This window comes from Blennius ocellaris (assembly GCF_963422515.1).
Source record: "Blennius ocellaris genome assembly, chromosome: 5".
Taxonomy (NCBI): domain Eukaryota; kingdom Metazoa; phylum Chordata; class Actinopteri; order Blenniiformes; family Blenniidae; genus Blennius; species Blennius ocellaris.
This window is the reverse complement of record NC_137654.1, coordinates 30,232,634-30,252,633: the sequence shown is the minus strand read 5'-3', so window position 1 is coordinate 30,252,633 and position 20,000 is coordinate 30,232,634. Positions and strand designations below refer to the sequence as shown.

General features: G+C 47.4%; 1 protein-coding gene across 1 annotated transcript in view; it reads left to right on the top strand.

The window, feature by feature from the left end:
• itpr3 (inositol 1,4,5-trisphosphate receptor, type 3) overlaps positions 1-20,000 on the top strand; it is a 34,873-nt gene that overhangs the window by 718 nt on the left and 14,155 nt on the right. The window contains 30 exon segments of the mRNA XM_080496714.1: positions 4,817-4,887; positions 7,130-7,251; positions 7,499-7,582; positions 7,584-7,586; positions 8,660-8,818; positions 8,926-9,024; positions 9,752-9,835; positions 10,252-10,398; positions 10,521-10,616; positions 10,710-10,754; positions 11,530-11,672; positions 11,771-11,870; positions 12,424-12,584; positions 12,736-12,877; positions 13,128-13,292; positions 13,372-13,544; positions 13,635-13,754; positions 14,039-14,120; positions 14,197-14,312; positions 14,417-14,668; positions 14,776-14,920; positions 15,007-15,151; positions 15,494-15,702; positions 16,217-16,337; positions 16,428-16,482; positions 16,555-16,720; positions 16,798-16,965; positions 18,416-18,490; positions 19,412-19,531; positions 19,641-19,763. Coding sequence (XP_080352840.1) covers positions 4,817-4,887; positions 7,130-7,251; positions 7,499-7,582; positions 7,584-7,586; positions 8,660-8,818; positions 8,926-9,024; positions 9,752-9,835; positions 10,252-10,398; positions 10,521-10,616; positions 10,710-10,754; positions 11,530-11,672; positions 11,771-11,870; positions 12,424-12,584; positions 12,736-12,877; positions 13,128-13,292; positions 13,372-13,544; positions 13,635-13,754; positions 14,039-14,120; positions 14,197-14,312; positions 14,417-14,668; positions 14,776-14,920; positions 15,007-15,151; positions 15,494-15,702; positions 16,217-16,337; positions 16,428-16,482; positions 16,555-16,720; positions 16,798-16,965; positions 18,416-18,490; positions 19,412-19,531; positions 19,641-19,763 — 3,691 coding nt within the window.

The window sequence follows — 20,000 nt, the reverse complement described above, 5'->3', positions numbered from 1 at the left end:
AGCTGTATGCTATCCTCCATGTTTGTAGTCATTTAGCTGTACGCTATCCTCCACGTTTGTAGTCCTGTAGCTGTACGCTATCCTCCACGTTTGTAGTCCTTTAGCTGTACGTTTTCCTCCACGTTTGTAGTCCTGTAGCTGTACGCTATCTTCCATGTTTGTAGTCCTGTAGCTGTATGCTGTCCTCCATGTTTGTAGTAATTTAACTGTATGCTAGCCTCCATGTTTGTAGTCCTGTAGCTGTATGCTATCTTCCATGTTTGTAGTCATATAGCTGTATGCTAGCCTCCATGTTTGTAGTCCTTTAGCTGTGCGCTATCCTCCATGTTTGTAGTCATTTAGCTGTACATTATCCTCCATGTTTGTAGTCCTGTAGCTGCTCCTCCTCAGTATTCCCAGCATAAACAGGTGCGTTTGACAGTTTGGTTAAAGTCCCACTTTATTTGTTAGCATTGCGTTGACGTTCTGTTAGCATTGCGTTAGCTCTTTATTACTGCGCTGTTCCACCTTTGCAAGTTCTTTCTGAGTTCTTTACGAGTTTTCTGTTGGCAGTCCCCTCTTTGAGCCTTTGTTTTGACACTCTTTAGCCATTTCCTGTGAGATCTCGGCGCTCGGCCAGCTGTTGGCTCTCTTCTGACTCCAGTAAACTGTGTTAATTCCTCAGTGACACGACTTTACAACTCTATTAGCGGTTAGCGGCGTGTTTAGCGCCGTGCCTTGACATTGTGGAAGGCGGTTGGTATTCGAGGGGTCGTGGAGGAACAATAGCGCAGTGGCGTGTTTTGGGAGCGAGCCTGACCCGACACGTCTGCAAGACCTTCACCGACTTGAAATCCTCCTCGTCTCCTTCGTCCAGCTGCTTTACACGAATGTCTCTGCAGAGCCGACTGGGATCCAGAAAGGATCCATCAGAGCGGTTGAGATGCTCGAAACGCCACTACGGAGGTCGCCCTGGTCGGTGAATTTAAATTTAGGCGAAGATTAAAACTTGTGATTTGATCTCAGCACCACAGAGGTCGGAAACTCTTTCAAAAACAGGAATGACCAGGAACAATAACAAAACTTGAAAAGCTGCCAGAAAACGTCAGACTCAATCAGAAACGACCAGAAAGATTTAGGAAAATGTCAGAAACAATTGAAAACGATCAGATAATAGCAGGAAAGAGGAAGAAAAAGCAGTTGGAAACAGTGACAAGCCATCATAAACAATCAGGATATATTGGAAAGATTCAGAAAAAGTTGTAAAAAGAAAAAAAAAAATCATAAATAGAAACAGTCTGAAACTGTAAAAAAAACTAACATATTGTTAAAAAAAAAAAACCCCAACAAAAAACAATCAGGTTCAGGAAAAAGTGATAAACAGTCAAAGTTAAAAATGATCCGAAACTCAGAAAGAAAAGTTGTAAACAATGAGAAGCCATCATAAACAACCAGAGACAGGTTTGTCTCCCTCTAGTGGTGACAGTAAGGATGACAGCAGCAATGTAGAGCGGCGGAAAAGAGCGTCTCGGTCGTTTGGCGTCAACCAGAAACTCTGTCCAGTTTATGAAAAGTTTCACACTTAGATCTTTCTAACTGACAAGAGTACAAAGAAGGAAGTTAGACTTTGATGTCTTTTAAATGAAACGGCTTTCAAGTGAAAATTGTAAATTCCAGCGCGTTTTTTTGTTTTTGTGTTTTTGTGTTTTTTTAAACTTGAAAGCTTTTTGAAAATGCTTGAGCTCAGTCTCAGTTGAGAGCAAGTCCCCTGGGACTTGGTCCTTTTATTTTGACAGTCCAACTTGGTATGGCTGTCTCCATTGTTTACAGCCGTTGTCAAAGTTTATAGCATATTGTTCTGTGTGTGTGTGTGTGTGTGTGTGTGTGTGTGTGTGTGTGTGTGTGTGTGTGTGTGTGTGTGTGTGTGTGTGTGTGTGTGTGTGTGTGTGTGTGTGTGTGTGTGTGTGTGTGGTTTCATTACAAAAAAAAACCCCAAAACAACAGCACCCACTAGTGGCCCAACATGCGAACTGCACCCATTTTCATAATTTCTGCCGACTTATGCCGTCGTTTCCACAACGTTGCCGTGCGAACGCAAAACGTTTTCACTTGAAACTTCGCCATGGAAACAGGTGCAGGAGAAACGTAGCATTAGCCTACTGCTGTGTATGCTAGCAGGCTAGAGCGGCGGCCTGGCGGGAGACGGAACAAGACGACCCCGTCGCATTTTTGCCTGCAGTCAAATCCCCGCCGGCCACATTCACAAGACAAACACACACGAAGGCGTGTTTGTTTGTTTGTGTAGACGTCCTCCCTTCCTACGAGCCGCTCCGGCTCGGATTTCTCTTTTTTCTGTTTATTCAAATTCATCACTCCACATTTACATCAGTTTTGCACAACGTCAACCGATGATTTCTACCCCCCCCCCCCCCCCCCTTCTGGGAAGACGCCACATACGGGAGCAGGCTTTACGCTATGGGGAAGAGGATTCACTCACACCTGCCTGCAGAGGAGAAGAAGAAGAAGTGATCGACAAGGAGGATGAATGAAAGCAGAGGAAGACGAGACGGACAATAAGAAAAGTGTCGCCGACTCCCGTTATGAAGCCGTGAGAGCGAGACGGAAGTTCGGCGGTAAAAAAAAAGAGCTTTTTTTACTGCAGGGTTGTTCGTACTCCGCAAGAGGCCACGCCCCCTCCCGGCAGGCCACGCCCCCAGGCAGGCCACGCCCCCTCCCGGGCAGCCACAACGTCTGTGAAGCGGCGTTCCGACTTTTCGACTGCACAGTTTATTCCTCGTCTGCTGTCAGAAACATTCCTCTGAACTGTTTCAGTAATAAAAGAGCGTTTTTTTTGTTGGAGCCGCCATGTTGGTCCGGTTTTAACTGACAGGATGATGCGACTGATCAACAACCAAACCTGTGATCATTAAGACAATCATGCACTTTAAAATATATTAAAAAAACAAAACAAATGGCACTTTATCAGTCAGACTCCTGAGTCAGCACTTTATGGTGTTAATAGGATGACTTATTTGATCATATTTGTCTTAGCGAATTAAAAAAAATCTATATATATATATGTTCGTTGCCTTGTATGGTTTTATGTGGGACAAAAGATGGAAATTAGCTTCGTGCTCAATCCAGGGTGACCTTGTGAACCTTGGTCCACATGGAGCGCTTTACAGAACGACTTTAAACTCCCAGGGAGAGTTTTCAGCACCTGGAAACTAAATAAAATCACCTTGTTCTTGTTTTAACAAACTTATTTTAAACTATTTGATGGGTTTTAGAGTTTTATCTTTCATATGCTCTCACTGTGTCTGTACTTTTTTTTTAAATTGTATTTCCTGTGCTTGTCTTTTGCTATTTATTGGTTTTTAAGAACATTTTAATATTATCGACGCTGTAAATGTATTTTCAGGACAAATTGTTCATCTCTATGTGATTCTCCTGACTAAATAAAGGCTAATGAATGAAGAGATGGCCTGTTTTTTAATACGCCCAAATAAAGTAGTAACTGAAGCGACACAATCTTTTCTTTTTAAGCGGAAAGTTAGAAGAGAATGATGGTTTTTAACCTTTGACACATTTCAATCGTGTTAAAAACTTTCTTTCCCTCATAATTTCCCTTCTAAAAACAAACGACATTTTATGGCAGTGAACGACTTCGCAACCTTGACGTCCAGGAAGTGAAGGGACGACATGAAGGCTCCGCCTCCTCGGTCACGCGTCTGCTATACCGCGCTAACGCTAATGCTAACTGCATGAAAACAGATGTGCAAGACGGAAGGTTTAATGTGCAGATAACAGGAGTGTGTGTGTGTGTGAGTGTGTGTGTGTGCGTGTGTGTGTGTGTGTGTGCGTCAGCCTTCCGGTGTTTCCTAAACACTGGCGCTAGCTCAGATTTAGCGCGATGAGCCGGGGTCAGGTCACGTCTCGCCCCCCCCGACCGCCTGCGGCGCCTTAAATAGTCAAACGCAGCTCAGAAATCAGCCGAACGGGACGAGAACACGCGGAGCTGCACTTTCACTTTATTTGGTTATACAGACTCTCACTGCTTCCTCCCACTGCTGAGTCATGTTTAACGCTCGCAATCTGCCGAGTCATGACGGGCAGGCTCCGACTCGGAGCGCGGCCACGTGGTTAAAAATAACCACCAGGAAATTTTTGTTTAAAAAAAAAAAAAAAATCCACACGCGAGGGGATGAAGTTGATTGAGTTAGAGTTTACTGGGAGAGTTGCAGCGGCAGTCGCCCAAACGTTAGCATAGCAAGCTAACATTAGCCGCCATATTAGCCTCGACAAGTGAGTGTTTATATTTGCATATTAGCTCACTTTGTCAACAAGAAAATATGTTGGTGTGAACAAACAACCAGAATGAGGAAACTGTAAGGATTTCAGATGGAAGTGGTCTGTTGTGACGGAGTGAAATTCTTAATATGGCTGCTAATTAATCAGATTTTAATGGTGGTTAAGATTTTTGACGATCTCAAAATTCATATAAATATATCTATCTCTCATTCGTATGTTATTTATTTCTTGTTTTCAAAAGATTGAGGGCAGTACGACAGTTTATTTTTTACTACTACATTACAAAATATTTTTATATATTTAACAGGAGAGTGTTTTTTGTTAAAAACATGTTCAATAATTGCTGTTCCAATCATGTAAATAATCGTGATTTCAATATTGCCCCAAAATAATCATGATTAGGATTTTTTTCCATAATCGATCAGCCCAAATTCGCAAGGATAATTAATACAATAATAATTATAATAATGCATTTTATTTGTATTGCAATTTACATTAGTGAACCTCAATGTGTGTGTGTGTGCAGGTTGGTGGACGACCGATGTGTGGTGGAACCGGCCGCTGGAGATCTGGAGAATCCTCCAAAGAAGTTCAGAGGTAGAAACCTTTTGCCGTCACTCTACACACTTGTAGATTGTTGCTGGGAGACTCGGGTGGGGGTGGGGGTGGGGTGGGGTAGGGTAGGGGTTAAAGGTTGGTTGGTGGGGGTCTGGGACTCACGGTCGGCAGTAAAATGTACTGCATTTCCAAACCAAATGCATCAATTTAGTGTCTTTTGAGAGCAAAATCTGGAGAATAATAATAATAATAACTACAAGCTCTCAATAGAGTTTTAGGTTCTAGGTTCAGTTCTGAGGACTTTTTTTAACCACAAAACAGCGTAAAGGTAAGTTATAGGCAAATATCTCTATTTCAGGTTCTGTCCACACGACCCAAAACAGTCTTTTTTCTTCCTGCCACCACGCGGCCTGTAGGGGGCGCTGTTACAGAAATGACACCAAAACCCGAGAAGGAGACACGGAGCATGAAAAACAATCCTCGTACTCAAGAAATCCAACATGCCGGCTCGTTAAAGCAAATAGCATCAGTCGCTTCTGCTTCCGCCATTGTTGTTGTTGTTGTTGTTGTTGTTAAGGTCGAGAAGCGGGGCGATGACATCATCATTGTGCGTCTTGTCCCGAATGAAGAGGTTTTTCATCTGTTTTCCACCTCAGTCTGGGTCAACTCTGCTGCTCATGGTCCTGGCTTGGTTCTGGTTCTGATTCTGGCCTGGTTCTAGTTCTGGTGCTGGCCTGGTTCTGGTGCTGACCTGGTTCTGGTTCTGGCCTGGTTCTGTCCCTGGCCTGGTTGTGTTTGTGGGTCAGTGGTAAGGCGTGCAGATCGGAGGCTAAATAAAGACGGTTGAAGTCGGTCCAGCTGAACCACCAGAGTCCAGCTGGACCAGATCACAGGTTCAGAAGCGGCTCAGAGTTTGAATCCGGAGCAGACGAGTCGGTTCTGACCCGGAACGTCTGGCTCACTTGTTCTCGACACTCATGGGGTCTCAGAGTTCCTCGAGTTAATCTGACAGACCGATGACCCGATAGTGAGAAACGTGTTTCTGTTTCGTCCGCCGGGTGAAACTCGGCTCAAAGACAATCTACAGTGAAGATCCTCTCAAACATTCAGGATGTGAGAGGAGAGTCAATATTGACCTGCTCCTCCTGCTCTTCTTCCTCCTCCTCCTGCTCTTCTTCCTCCTCCTCCTCCTCCTCCTCTTTGTTCTCTCATCCCTCCAATGTAATCATTTCTCCCGTGTTGACGGTTTTGAGGTCGACTCCTTCCAGTTTGAGGTTTTGAGTTCAAATGAAATATGTTGATTCTTACAGGGTGTTATTAGTCCATCAGCTGAGTTCAAAGAAAACATACTACCTTATGTCAATACCTACCTACCTACCTACCCACCCACCCACCCACCTACCTACCTACCTGCCTACCTACCTACCTGCCGACCTACCTACCTACCTGCCCACCTACCTACCTACCTGCCTACCTACCCACCTACCTACCTACCTACCTACCTACCCACCCACCCACCTACCTACCTACCTACCCACCCACCCACCTACCTGCCTACCTACCTACCTGCCGACCTACCTACCTGCCCACCTACCTACCGACCTACCTGCCTACCTACCAACCTACTCATTTACCTACCTACCTACCTACCCACCTACCCACCCACCCACCTACCTACCTACCCACCCACCCACCCACCTACCTACCTACCTGCCCACCTACCTGCCTACCTACCTACCTGCCCACCTACCTACCTACCTGCCTACCTACCTACCTGCCTACCTACCCACCTACCTACCTACCTACCTACCAACCCACCTACCTACCGACCTACCTGCCTACCTACCAACCTACTCATTTACCTACCTACCTACCTACCTACCCACCTACCTACCTACCTATCTACCAACCTGCCCATTCGCCGGCCAGCTTGCCTACCCACATGACCTACCCACCTACCTACCTGAGTATCTACCTACCTACCTACCTGAGTATCTACCTACCTACCTAACGCATCCACCTATTGCCTTTCTCACTTAACCTTACTGATTGCCCCATACCTTTCTGTGCCCTCCCTACCGATATGTCTACCCAGCTTCCCAGCTATCTACCTACCTATTACCGTACAGACTTCTATCCCACCTTACCTACCTACCCACCTACCCTACTGACCTACCTACCTACCCACCCACCCACCTACCCTACTGACCCAAACTAACTGACCTACCTCCTTACAGACCCACCCACCTCCCCTAACCGAGCTCCCTCCCTGTCCCTGCAGATTGCCTGTTCAAGGTTTGTCCAATGAGCAGGTACTCTGCTCAGAAACAGTTCTGGAAAGCCAAACAAGCCAAACACGAGAAGGACAAGATCGGCGACGTCGTTCTCCTGCAGAAACTTCAGGTAGGGAAACGCCAAGGGAAGGCCCCAGCTGCACCAAGGTGAAAGACTCTGAGGTTCTACTGGGGACGATTCTATCGGACGGTGCTTCCATGTCGAGGCGTGCCACCGTGTGGTATGGTGTCCGACTGTAGAACAGTGCCGGAGCCTTGCCGGACCGTGGGACTGGGTCAGAGTGTGGCAGCTGTGTCGAAGCCACGGTCCAGCGGCAGACTGACGGTCTTTACTCGGTGTGAACTTTGTGTCGCAGCATGCATCGAACCTGGAGCAGAAGCAGAACGAGACGGAAAACAAGAAGGTTCACGGCGACGTGGTGAAATACGGGACCGTGATGCCAGGTGAGGTCACCTGCTGAAACATGACTCAGCGCCACCTGCAGGTCAAAACACCGGGAACATATTTCCATTGGGATTTTCCAGTTTGATTCAGGAAAGCGCTTCCCTTTCTCCTTGAATGTGGCTCCACCTTAAATCACAAACCTTTAACCCTTTAGAGGGTCACAGTAGGAACTATTACACTCGTGTATGTACGAGTTGTGTTGAATGAACTCTTTTGGAAAGTCTGAAACCGACCAGAACCGCTCACATCTGATCTTTTTCCTCTGGACTGATGAGTCTGAGCTGTTTCTCTCTGCTGCCCCCACATGGACAGTCGCCGTACTGCGGCAGGCAGCTTTCATAGCCGTTTCAAACCCGCAGACCAGTTTGAACATGTCCACACACACACACACACACACACACACACACACACACACACACACACACACACACACACACACACACACACACACACACACACACACACACACACACACACACACACACACACACACACAGACATTGTTTAATATCTTGCGTGCTGACACTCGGTTATCTGTTAGTGTCAATATTGATTGAGGTTTAAGGCTGGAGAGCTGTCATGCCCCCCCCCCCCCCACACACACACACACACACACACACAGACATTCACACACTCACACACACACACACACACCTTTCTCTCTTCCAGGAACTCTTATCTCAACAATCTGTCTGATGCATCCAGGAGAAAACCAAACCACACCCTGTGAGTGAGAGTGTGTGCGCGTGTGTGTGTGTGTGTGTGTGTGTGTGTGTGTGTGTGTGTGTGTGTGTGTGTGTGTGTGTGTGTGTGTGTGTGTGTGTGTGTGTGTGTGTGTAAAGGGTGTGTGTTGATGGATGTGTCACACACCAACAATCTTGAGAACAAAAGATAATTGAACTGCACTTTCTCCTGCTTTTCGCTCCGTCTGGAATTTAATCTCACTCAAAACGACACAAAGACCCCAAACGAGTGTCAGCAGGCCGGGAATTGAACCGTCCACTCATTCATATGTGTCCTGTATGTGTGTGTGTGTGTGTGTGTGTGTGTGTGTGTGTGTGTGTGTGTGCAGCTGCTCCACATGAAGAGCAACAAGTACCTGACGGTGAACAAGCGTCTGCCGGCGCTGCTGGAGAAGAACGCCATGCGGGTCACGCTGGACGGGACGGGAAACGAAGGCTCGTGGCTTTTTATCCAACCCTTCTGGAAGCTGAGGGCCAACGGAGACAACGTGAGGACAGGACGCTCTACGCGTGCTACACGTCTCACTACACGTGTACCCATACGGTCGCTACACGTAACACAGCGTCACGTGACCCGGAGTGTTTCCTGCCGCAGGTGGTCGTCGGAGACAAAGTCATTCTGAATCCGGTGAACGCAGGTCAGCCGCTGCACGCCTCCAACTACGAGCTGAGCGACCATGCAGGGTGTAAAGAGGTTCGACCCCCCCCCCCCCCCCCCCCTACCCAAAAACAAAGCAAACACAACACACTGTCTGTACAAGCCACCATACTACACACTGTACAACCCTGTACACCAGTGTTTTTCAACCACTGTACCGCGGCACACTGGTGTTTCCTCCAGATCTCGTCAGCTGAGCCGTGGGAAATGATCCAATTTCACATTTTTTTCTAAAAAAAACCTTTGCTCTCTCAGCGACAGTGTGTTGCAGAGTAATCGTGTATAAATACTCTTCGCCACTAGAGGGCAGCACAGAACTTTGCAGGTGAAATGTAAAGTGACAGACGTCAGTGTGGTTCATCTCCACCTCCTGCTACCATCTTGTATCAAAGTACTGTGTCAGTGACAGTGATGGAGAAGTTTTTGAAAAGGAAGAATGTGAACCAGGATCTCAGCTCTTCATCCATCAGGTCCAGGTTTCACACTGAGGGAGTCACTATTTAAAAAAAAGACATTGGGAAATACTTTTTTTCTGTATTTATTTGATTCCTGTTGATAAAACATTGATGAGAAAGACTTTATATTGTTAATAGAGGCTACAGAGTTTCACATTTTAACATTTTCGGGTGGAGGTGGTGTGACTCCAGAGTTTTTTCAAAGACAAAAGTGTGTCTTGGCTCAAAAAAGGTTGAAAAACACTGCTTCACACAACCCCCTCATACCGCCTGAGAACCGAACTGATGATGTTTGTCTCCCCCTGCAGGTGAACTCGGTGAACTGCAACACAAGCTGGAAGATCAACTTGTTCATGATGTTCAGCGACCACAGAGAGGAAGTCCTCAAAGGGGTGAGAGCAAACTCCACAACATCATCAGTGCACATTGTTCCCCCTCAACCTGACGTTCCACCGTCGGAGTCTCACTCTCGGTTCTCGGTTCACCAGAAAGAAGTGTGATTCCCTGATAGATGTTAGTTATTCGTTTTTAGGTATTTGTAGATCTCTTCGTGAGGTTACTGTTGATTAGCACAAGGCTATTTTCCAACTGATGTCCTACTTAAAACCAATCAAGGTTTAAAAAAAACAACATATAAAAACAATATGGTGGATCAAAGACGCTAAAATAATCTTTCCTAAAAACCTACCATGAAGTGCAAATATTAAAGTGCTTACTCAGTAGTCTGACATGGTAAAGGAGCAGTGTGTGTGTGTGTGTGTGTGTGTGTGTGTGTGTGTGTGTGTGTGTGTGTGTGTGTGTGTGTCAGGGCGAGGTTGTGCGTCTCTTCCACGCTGAGCAGGAGAAGTTTCTTACGTGTGACGAGTACAAAAGCAAACTTCACGTCTTCCTGCGCACGACTCTCAGGCAGTCTGCCACGTCTGCGACCAGCTCCAACGCCCTGTGGGAGGTGGAGGTACGCACACGCACACACACACACACACACACACACACACACACACACACACACACACACACACACACACACACACACACACACACGCACACACACACACTGAATTGTGGCTGGTCCTCCAGGTCGTCCATCACGACCCGTGCCGCGGCGGCGCCGGACACTGGAACAGCTTGTACCGCTTCAAACACCTGGCGACGGGGAACTACCTGGCTGCAGAGGTAGCCGTGGCAACAGTGGTGAAATGTTGAATGAGCAATGTGGGCGGAAACTTTGTAATTTAACTTTTGTTGTTGTTGTTGTTGTTGTTGCAGGAGAACCCGGGTTATAAAGGAGACATTGTTGAGCTGTCGTCCTCGGTGAGTCACTGATTGACATCTGCAGGCTCAGACGTGGGTTTACTTTGAAAGACGTGGGTTTACTTTGAAAGATGTGGATTTATTTTGAAAAATGTGGCTTTATTTGGAAATATATAGATTTATTTTGAAAGACCTGGCTTTATTTTGAAAGATATTGGTTTATTTTTGAAAGATGTGGCTTTATTTTGAAATATGTAGATTTATTTTGAAAGACGTGGCTTTATTTTGAAAGATGTGGCTTTATTTTGAAAGATATTGGTTTATTTTTGAAAGATATGACTTTATTTTGAAAGATGTGGCCTTATTTTTGAAAGATGTGGCTTTATTTTGAAAGATGTGGCCTTATTTTTGAAGAATGTGGCCTTATTTTTGAAAGATGTGAGTTTATTTTTGAAAGACGTGGGTTTATTTTTGAAAGATGTGACTTTATTTTGAAAGATGTGGCCTTATTTTTGAAAGATGTGGCTTTATTTTGAAAGTCGTGGCTTTATTTTTGAAAGATGTAGGATTATTTTGAAAGAAGTGGGTTTATTTTGAAAGATGTGGCCTTATTTTTCAAAGATGTGGCTTTATTTTGAAAGATGTGGCTTTATTTTTGAAAGATGTAGGTTTATTTTTGAAAGGTGTAGGATTATTTTGAAAGATGTAGGTTTATTTTAAAAGATGTTTTCATTTGTATTATTTTTAAAGATTTACCCGTCAGAAACAATGAAAACGGGTTGCTAAGACATGCTAAAGCCTGAAGGCGCTGCTGACCTCTGACCTCTGACCCCAGATGGACGGCGGCCGCAGCAACAAGCGCTCCCACGGCGAGCGGATCAAGTACAAGCTGGTGGCGGTGACTCACGGGAACGACATCGCCTCGCTGTTCGAGCTCGACCCCACCACGCTGCAGAAGACCGACTCCTTCGTCCCGCGGTACACACACACACACACACACACACACACACACACACACACACACACACACACACACGCACACGCACACAGCCTGACGGTGTTGTGGTGTGTCACAGGAATTCGTACGTCCGGCTCAGACATTTATGCACCAACACGTGGATTCAAAGCACCAACGTGCCGATCGACATCGATGAGGAGCGACCGATCCGCCTCATGGTGACGTTTACTCACTTTCACTCACTTGTCAACTCGTCGTTCACAGAAAGCGACAGAATAGTTTTTAGAGGGATGAAAAAAATCTGATTCAGTCGCTCCTTTTACAGTGTTGTTGTTGTTGTCATGTGCTATTGTTGTGTTGTCGTTGATGTATTTTGTCATTGTATCAAGGGTTGCTGTTCTCTCATTCATTTGTAGTGTCACACTAGCATTAGCATACATGCTAGCATTAGCATACATGCTAGCATTAGCATACATGTTAGCATTAGCGTACGTGCTTGCAGCTTTGATTTTGTGTCGTTGTTGCTGCTGTTGCCACGGTTGTGTGTCATTGTGTGGTTGTGTTGTTGTTGATGTATTTTGTCATTGTATCAAGGGCAGCTCTGCTGCTGTTCGCTCATTAATTTGTAGTGTCATACTAGCGTTAGCATACATGTTAGCATTTGCGTACGTGCTTGCAGCTTTGATTTTGTGTTGCTGTTGTTGCCACGGTTGTGTGTCATTGTGTGGTTGTGTTGTTGTTGTTGTTGTTGTTGTTGTCGCGCTCCTGCAGTTGGGGACGTGTCCCACCAAAGAGGACAAGGAGGCGTTTGCCATTGTGTCGGTTCCCGTGATGGAAATCCGAGATCTGGACTTTGCTAACGACGCCAGTGCGATGCTGAGCACGGTGGTGGACCAGTTCACCCAGGGCTTCATCAGCCAGAACGACCGCAGGTACTAAGCCTGGTCCCACCTGGCCCCACCTTGCCCCACCTGGCCCCACCTGGCCCCACCTGGCCCCACCTGGTCCCACCTGGTCCCACCTGGTCCCAGGAGGAGCAGCAGGACCAGGAGGTGCTAATATCAGATTGTTTCTCCTCCTCAGGTTTGCCATCAAGCTGCTGGAGGACGTGGTTTTCTTCGTGGCGGACATCATCAACAGTGGCCAGGCGGTGCTGGACGTCGTCATGACGAAGGCCAACCGAGAACGACAGAAACTCATGAGAGAGCAAAACATTCTGAAACAGGTCGGAGCTCCGATCAGCCGCCGGCAGCTGGTTTACTCTTGGTCCGATTGTTGGACTGTTTGGTTGAGTTTATGACTCTTGGTCCGATTGTTGGATTGTTTGGTTGAGTTTATGACTCTTGGTCAGATTTAGTTTTTATTACTGTCTGACCAACTGTCGATCCCGCTGTTGGCCGGATTTTGAATATAACCTTCCTTGGTAACTGTAGCGTGTTTTCGTTGTCACCAGGAAGTTGTGTTGTTGTCACCAGATCTTTGGCATCCTGAAGGCTCCCTTTAAGGAACGGGCCGGAGGCGAGGGTCCTCTGCTGCGTCTGGAAGAGCTGGCGGACCAGAAGAACTCTCCTTACCAGTACATGTTCCGGCTGTGTTACCGAGTGCTGCGACACTCGCAGGAGGACTACCGCAAGAACCAGGTGAGTTGCGGTAGAGGACGCGGCGTCGACGTTTCGGGTTCAGTTCGAATTGCCCACGCCTCGCCGCTTTCGCCCTCAGGAACACATCGCCAAGCAGTTCGGGGTGATGCAGGGTCAGATCGGGTACGACATCCTGGCCGAGGACACCATCACCGCCCTGCTGCACAACAACCGCAAGCTGCTGGAGAAGCACATCACCAAGACCGAGGTGGAGACGTTCGTCAGCCTCGTCCGCAAGAACCGAGAGCCCAGGTACACGGCGGAGTTCCAGTTTCTTGAGTGACGCCTGTGTGTGTGTTTGGGTTGTTGAGGTTTAACCTCTCGCCGCCCCGGACTCTGCAGGTTTCTCGACTACCTGTCTGACCTGTGCGTTTCCAACAACGTGGCGATCCCCGTCACGCAGGAGCTCATCTGCAAGTGTGTGCTGGAGCCCCACAACCAGGACATCCTCATCAAAACAGAGTGAGACCCGAGTGTCACTTAATTTCGGTCTAATTTATCGGTAACCAATATTCCCCCCCCCCCATCCCCAGTAACGACCCGCCCTCCTCTGCCTTCCAATTGGCTCGTCAGCCCTCACGCTGCACGTGAACACAAACATTAACCAATCAAATCGGTGAACGCGGCGAGTACCGCCCAGTCAGAGGCAGAGTAGAGCGAGTCGAAGCTTCGTCATCGTCTTGCTCACTGAATCACTCGTTCTCTTCTCATTGTCTGACTCTGGTCGTGTTCGCTGTCCCCTTCAGGCGCCGTGTTCCCAAGGAGACGGCGTCCGGTGGCGTTCAGGCAGCGTACCTGGGGATGGACGACTACGCGGACGAGGACGAGGTTGGTGGCCGCGAATCACGGAGGAGCGGCGATCCAGTACCCTGCTGCCACTGAAGGTGTTGTGGCGTCTCTGCAGGTCTGGCTGATGTGGACGGACAAGACCAACGAGAAGCAGGAGAAGAGCATCCGGCAGCTGGCTCAAGAGGCGCGGCAGGGAAACGCCCACGACGAGAACGTCCTCACCTACTACAGGTGGATGACGCCTCTCGGCGGGGGGGAGGGGGCAGGGGGGAGGGGGCAGCTGGGAGGGGGGGGGCATCCCCGCTGACCGGTTCCTCTTCTGTTTGCCCCTTCAGGTACCAGCTGAAGCTGTTTGCCCGGATGTGTTTGGACCGTCAGTACCTCGCCATCGACGAGATCTCCAAGCAGCTGGACGTGGAGCTCATCTTCCTGTGCATGATGGACGAGACGCTGCCCTTCGACCTGCGGGCGTCCTTCTGCCGCCTCATGCTGCACGCGCACGTGGACCGAGACCCTCAGGAGCTGGTGACGCCCGTCAAGTTCGCCCGCCTCTGGACGGAGATCCCCACCTCCATCACCATCAAAGAGTGCGTAGGGGTTTGACGCTCGCCGTCCAGTCGCGTGGTTGCACGAGACGCTCCTCACTCATCACATGGCCGGTGTGTTGTGTTTTTTGTTTTTTTTTAATCTTCAGCTACGACTCCAACATGGACGACAGCCGCGACAACAAGAAGAACCGGTTCTCCAGCTCGATGGCCTTCATGGAGGAGTACCTCAACAACGTCCTGAACGACGAGCTTCCGTTCCACAACGAGGAGAAGAACAAGCTCACGTACGAGGTCCGTCGCCTCGCCCACCGCGTTCCCGACCGATCGGTTTGAGCTTCTCTCACCACTCCCCGTGTTTCCGCTCCTTCTCCCGCCAGGTGGTGAGTTTGGCTCGACATCTCATCTACTTTGGCTTCTACAGTTTCTTTGAGCTGCTCAGACTCACCAGGACTCTGCTGGGAATCATCGACTGCAGACCCAACCCCGTACACGGTGGACCCATATTCCATGACGACGCGTCAGGTAGCGCACAAAGCAGAATATTACCGTCAAAAGATTCAAAATAGTTCATATTGTAAAAGTTTCTGAGCCAGTTTAATTCAATTTAATTTAATTTAATCTTAAAAGATGTACGTTTTGGAATATCAAGTATGGGATGAACAGTAGAGTATCATCGGCGTAGAGTTAAACTCGGTTCACCTGCACATTAAAGTCGTGTCACTCGCCAGTATGCTGATGACACTCTCCTTTTCATGACACGATCGCCTCAATTTCTACGCTTTAAAAAAGTAACTACATGTTGGAAACCGGGTCGCTCATGGTTAAACGTCGGCCGCTTTCTTCTGCTCTTTGCTCGACTTGCAGGGAAGAACGTGAAGCGCTCCATTCACGGCATGGGCCAGATAATGTCCACCATGGTGCTCAACAGGAAACAGTCCATGTTTGGTGGCGCGGGTCAGAGGGGGGCGGGGCTAGGGGCGGGGCTCGACGGACAGCGAGGCAGCAAGGACAGCATCGATAAGATGGACCTGACGGTCATGGACACCAAGCTGAAGATACTCGAGATCTTGCAGGTAAATCTCACAACGGTGTATGTAAATATGATGACTTTTGATGTTTCCGTCACATCAGTGACGGTCGATCAGCGGGGCTTGTGACCCACATATTTATTTTCTGAGTTAGCATCGTGAGCTAGAGCATTAGCCTGTTAGCACGCTAATGTGAGTTGTCATCGCTTGTTAGTATTGTGAGCTAGCTTGCTAGACAGTTAGCAGGCTAACTCGAGTTAACTGCTCGTTAGCAGTGGCGAGATGCTAACACCATCTAGCGTCGCGAGCTGACGTTAGCAGCCAGAGGCAGGCACACAAGATTTCCTCTGGAATTTTCTAGTTTTTAAAATCTTTTTAACATTGTCTTTTTATGTTCATATAACCTATTACATGTATGTTAGTGTCCGTTTCATTAAAAACAACAGAGAACATCAACCTTTGTGTTGCTCGAGTCTAAACTTAATTCATGTGGTTGTGTCCTGCCACCTTCCCTCAAAGGCGTCCGTATTCCTCTCTTTGCTCCTCCTCTCGTCCTCAGTTCATCCTGAACGTGCGTCTGGATTACCGCATCTCCTTCCTGCTCTCCGTCTTCAAGAAGGAGTTTGTGGACGTTTACCCCATGGCCGACGCCGACGCCACCACCAACATGGAGCACGCGGGTAAAGCCATCTCAGCAAAAAAGCGCAGAGTGTTTCCTTTCCCTCACGCCTCCCGCTGTGTCTGAGCTCCACCCGTCTGTCCGTCCTCAGCCACCATCAACCTGCAGCAGATCGGCGAGCAGGCGGAGGCCATGTTCGGAGTGGGGTAAGTAATTACCCCGAGCGGGGGATGGAGGGGGGGAGTTGAGCGTGACGCGGTGCGCCTCTGTCATTGCAGGAAGGGGAACAGCATCCTGGAGGTGGACGACGAGGGCGGGCGGATGTTCCTGCGAGTGCTGACTCACCTCACCATGCACGACTACGCCCCGCTGGTGTCCGGAGCTCTGCAGCTGCTCTTCCGCCACTTCAGCCAGCGGCAGGAAGTGCTGCACACCTTCAAACAGGTAAGGAGGGGAGTGTGGCGAGCTTCCTGACGTTGGCGGACTTCCGTTCACTCTGCGCCTCCCGTTCGGTTTCGAAGGTCCAGCTGCTGATCTCGGCGCAGGATGTGGAGAACTACAAGCTGATCAAGGCGGATCTGGATCGCCTGCGGACGCTGGTGGAGAAGTCCGAGCTGTGGGTGGAGAAGAAGAGCTCGGGAGGAGGAGACGGCAAGAAGGACAAGAAAGACAAGAAGGAGAAAGGAGAGGTGGGTGGCTCACGAACGCGAAATGAGGGAGATCCAGACTTTCCACACAACGTTCTCCAAGTCTGTAAAAAAAACAACTTTCGACACAGATCCAACAAAGAGGACAGTTGTTGTCAGATATAATGGATCACGATAAAGAGTACCTCCATGTCTCCTGGTCTGTGTTCTAAACTGAGAACGGTCTTCATCTAGCTGGTCTTCACTCACATCCCCTTCATCCAGACACACACAAGCTGTTTATCTCAGATGTTTCTAAATAAATTATTTAGGGTATTAAACAAAAGTTGCTCCTTCAGTGGGGCTGATGAGGAATAGCTGGATGAACGTGGAACAAAGATTCGGTTCAGGACACGTGTAATTTGTAGAGTTAAAAAGAAAGATTAAAGATGTAATATAAAATCTGTGACATAACATGAACCTTCTCTCATGAAATAAACACGTATGCTGATGATGATCTACTGTTGAATTTATTATCTTAACAAAATAACAGTGAACACAGTCGGTTTGGAACAGTAGAGTATCGTCAGCGTACGGTGATAATTTAGCTAAGAAGTCATACCAGCAGTTTAATTCATGTCGTGTCATAAAGTGTAAAATAATCCCTCAGGGATTAATAAAGTATTTCTATAATGAACCACCTCCCAAATACAAAACCTCTGTTGTTTCTTTAAACTTGATGTAAAAATAGTTTCTGTACACTGATGATACTCTTAATTGTTCACCATTTATGATCGGGGAAACGAACTACGTGCCTTTAGATTTGAAGTGTGATGCTCGATCTGCCCAGGCGCTAATAAATGGAAACTTAATTAATTTAATACGTAGTTTTCATTGGTGACGAAGTGTAGAGTATCATCAGCGTACGGCCTCAGTCTGGCGGCAGCTCCCTGAAGGGTTTTTGGAGACGCCGTCATTATTTCACAGTCGATCTTTTTACCTTTGTGATTTATTTATTTTTTTTGATGCTGCAGGTTGTTGTACATAGAAACGACTAACTAAACGACTCACTAACCAGCTGAATCAAAGGCCTTGAAACCAACACGATAAGGCCTTGAAACCAACACGATAAGCATTTTCAAGAAGGAATAACAAACTTAACCACCTGCTCCTGGAACTAATACACACTTTTTGATGGCGTTCTGGTCTTGATGGCGTTCCTGGTCTTGATGGCGTCCCTGGTCTTGATGGCGTCCTGGCCGTGACTCTTGGTGGTACTGGTACTTGCTGGTGTCTCCGCTGTCTTCAGCATCCGGGGTTTGTGGGACCTGTGGGGCTTCTGTTGCATGTCGGGCGTCACGCTGTCCTCTGTCACCTGTTTGCTTTTTTTTTTGGTTTTTTGTTTGTTCTGTTTTTAACGGTGAATAAACGCGTCTGCTGACAAAGACAGAAGATTTGAGTGTGACAACCAAGAGAGAATTCCATCTGCTGTCTTAACCTGTACATCCTCCAGGGGGCATCAGAGGACGCAACGCCTAAGAAAGAGAAAGTGGAGAAGGGTAACGAGAACTACCAGAAAGTCAAAGAGGTGAGGAGAAACGTTTGTTTGTTTGTTTGTTTGTTTGTTTGTTTGTTTAGTTTTCACTGCGGTGTTTTTCTGCAGAACACTTCGCACCAATCACCTGTCAATCAATGGATGTGGGTGGGGCTTGTCGTGTTCCTCTCTGTCGTCACGGTGTCTCGTCTGTCTCCTTAGCGATGGTGTTTTGTTTTTTGTTTTTTTCACTGATAATTACGTTTGATCACATTTTTCCCAACAAATCGCCTGAAACAAGAGAATCTATTGGAAACAAATCAAGAATCAAGGATTTGAAAGTAAAATCCAGCCAATTACAAATCTTCTTGTTATCTGATCTGTCGCTCATATTTTGAAATCAAATGTATTTTCAATCGTTGAATTGAAATTTATCACGAGATCATTGATTATTATTCCACATTTTATGATTCCGTGACGCTGAATTTCACATTTATTTTGTATTAAAACATTAAAAACCGCCAAAAGAGGAAACAATATGAGTGTAAGATATCTACAAAAATAAACAATTACTAAATGTGATTCAAACAACTAAAACTCTCGTTTGTACTGAAAGTACTGGAGAATCGATGTTGGTTTACAGACATATTTTCCCTTTTTAGACTAAAAATTTACAATAAATTAAAATATATGCTTGGGGAACCAGTTACGAGCCCTGAGGAACACCCAAAATGTTAATTCTGCTAGTTTCCCTCCACCCAAAGAAAACTTAATCACAGTGGGACTTCCGTCAAGTAGAATCTTGGTGAGTTTCAACCTCTTTCACCTAAATTCACAAGCGTGAGAAACGGAGGTTTGTCCCGGCGACAGACGTTCGTTGGTGAGTGCTTTTTGAAAACGGTTCGGATGAGAGTTGTGGGCGACCGTCCCTGAGCTACGCCCCTCCCCCCCCCCTGCCCCGTTGTCGCTGTGCAGATCCTGGAGAGGCTAAACAAGATGTGCAGCAGCGGCGTCTGGAAGAAGCAGCAGCGGCTGCTGAAGAACATGGGGGCCCACAAGGTCATGCTGGACCTGCTGCAGGTCTCCTACGACCAGGTGGGGCTCCGGGGGGGGGGGCGACTCGACAGGTTGAGGGGGAAACAAAGGAGGGGGGGGACTGACTGTGTGTGTGTGTGTGTGTGTGTGTGTGTGTGTGTGTCCGCAGAGCGACACCAAGATGCAGGAGATCATCAGGTACACACACCTGTTCCTGCAGAAGTTCTGCATGGGGAACCAGGAGAACCAGACGCTCCTGCACAAGAACCTGAGCCTGTTCCTGAACCCCGGGGTACGACGGCTTTTATTAACGTTTCACGTGACGACGCCATGATCTGTTTAAAAAAACAAAAAAACAAAAAAAGTGTTGCGTTTCCACTGCAGTAGCGGACAACGATGCAGTTAGTATGCCGGGCCACAGAGGGCGCTGTCTCTTTTTTATTTGCAATGAAACCTCAAAGACGTGTGCAGAGAACAAGAAGCTATCTTTTAGATTCCTAATCTTTGATTTTAAAGTCATATTTTGACC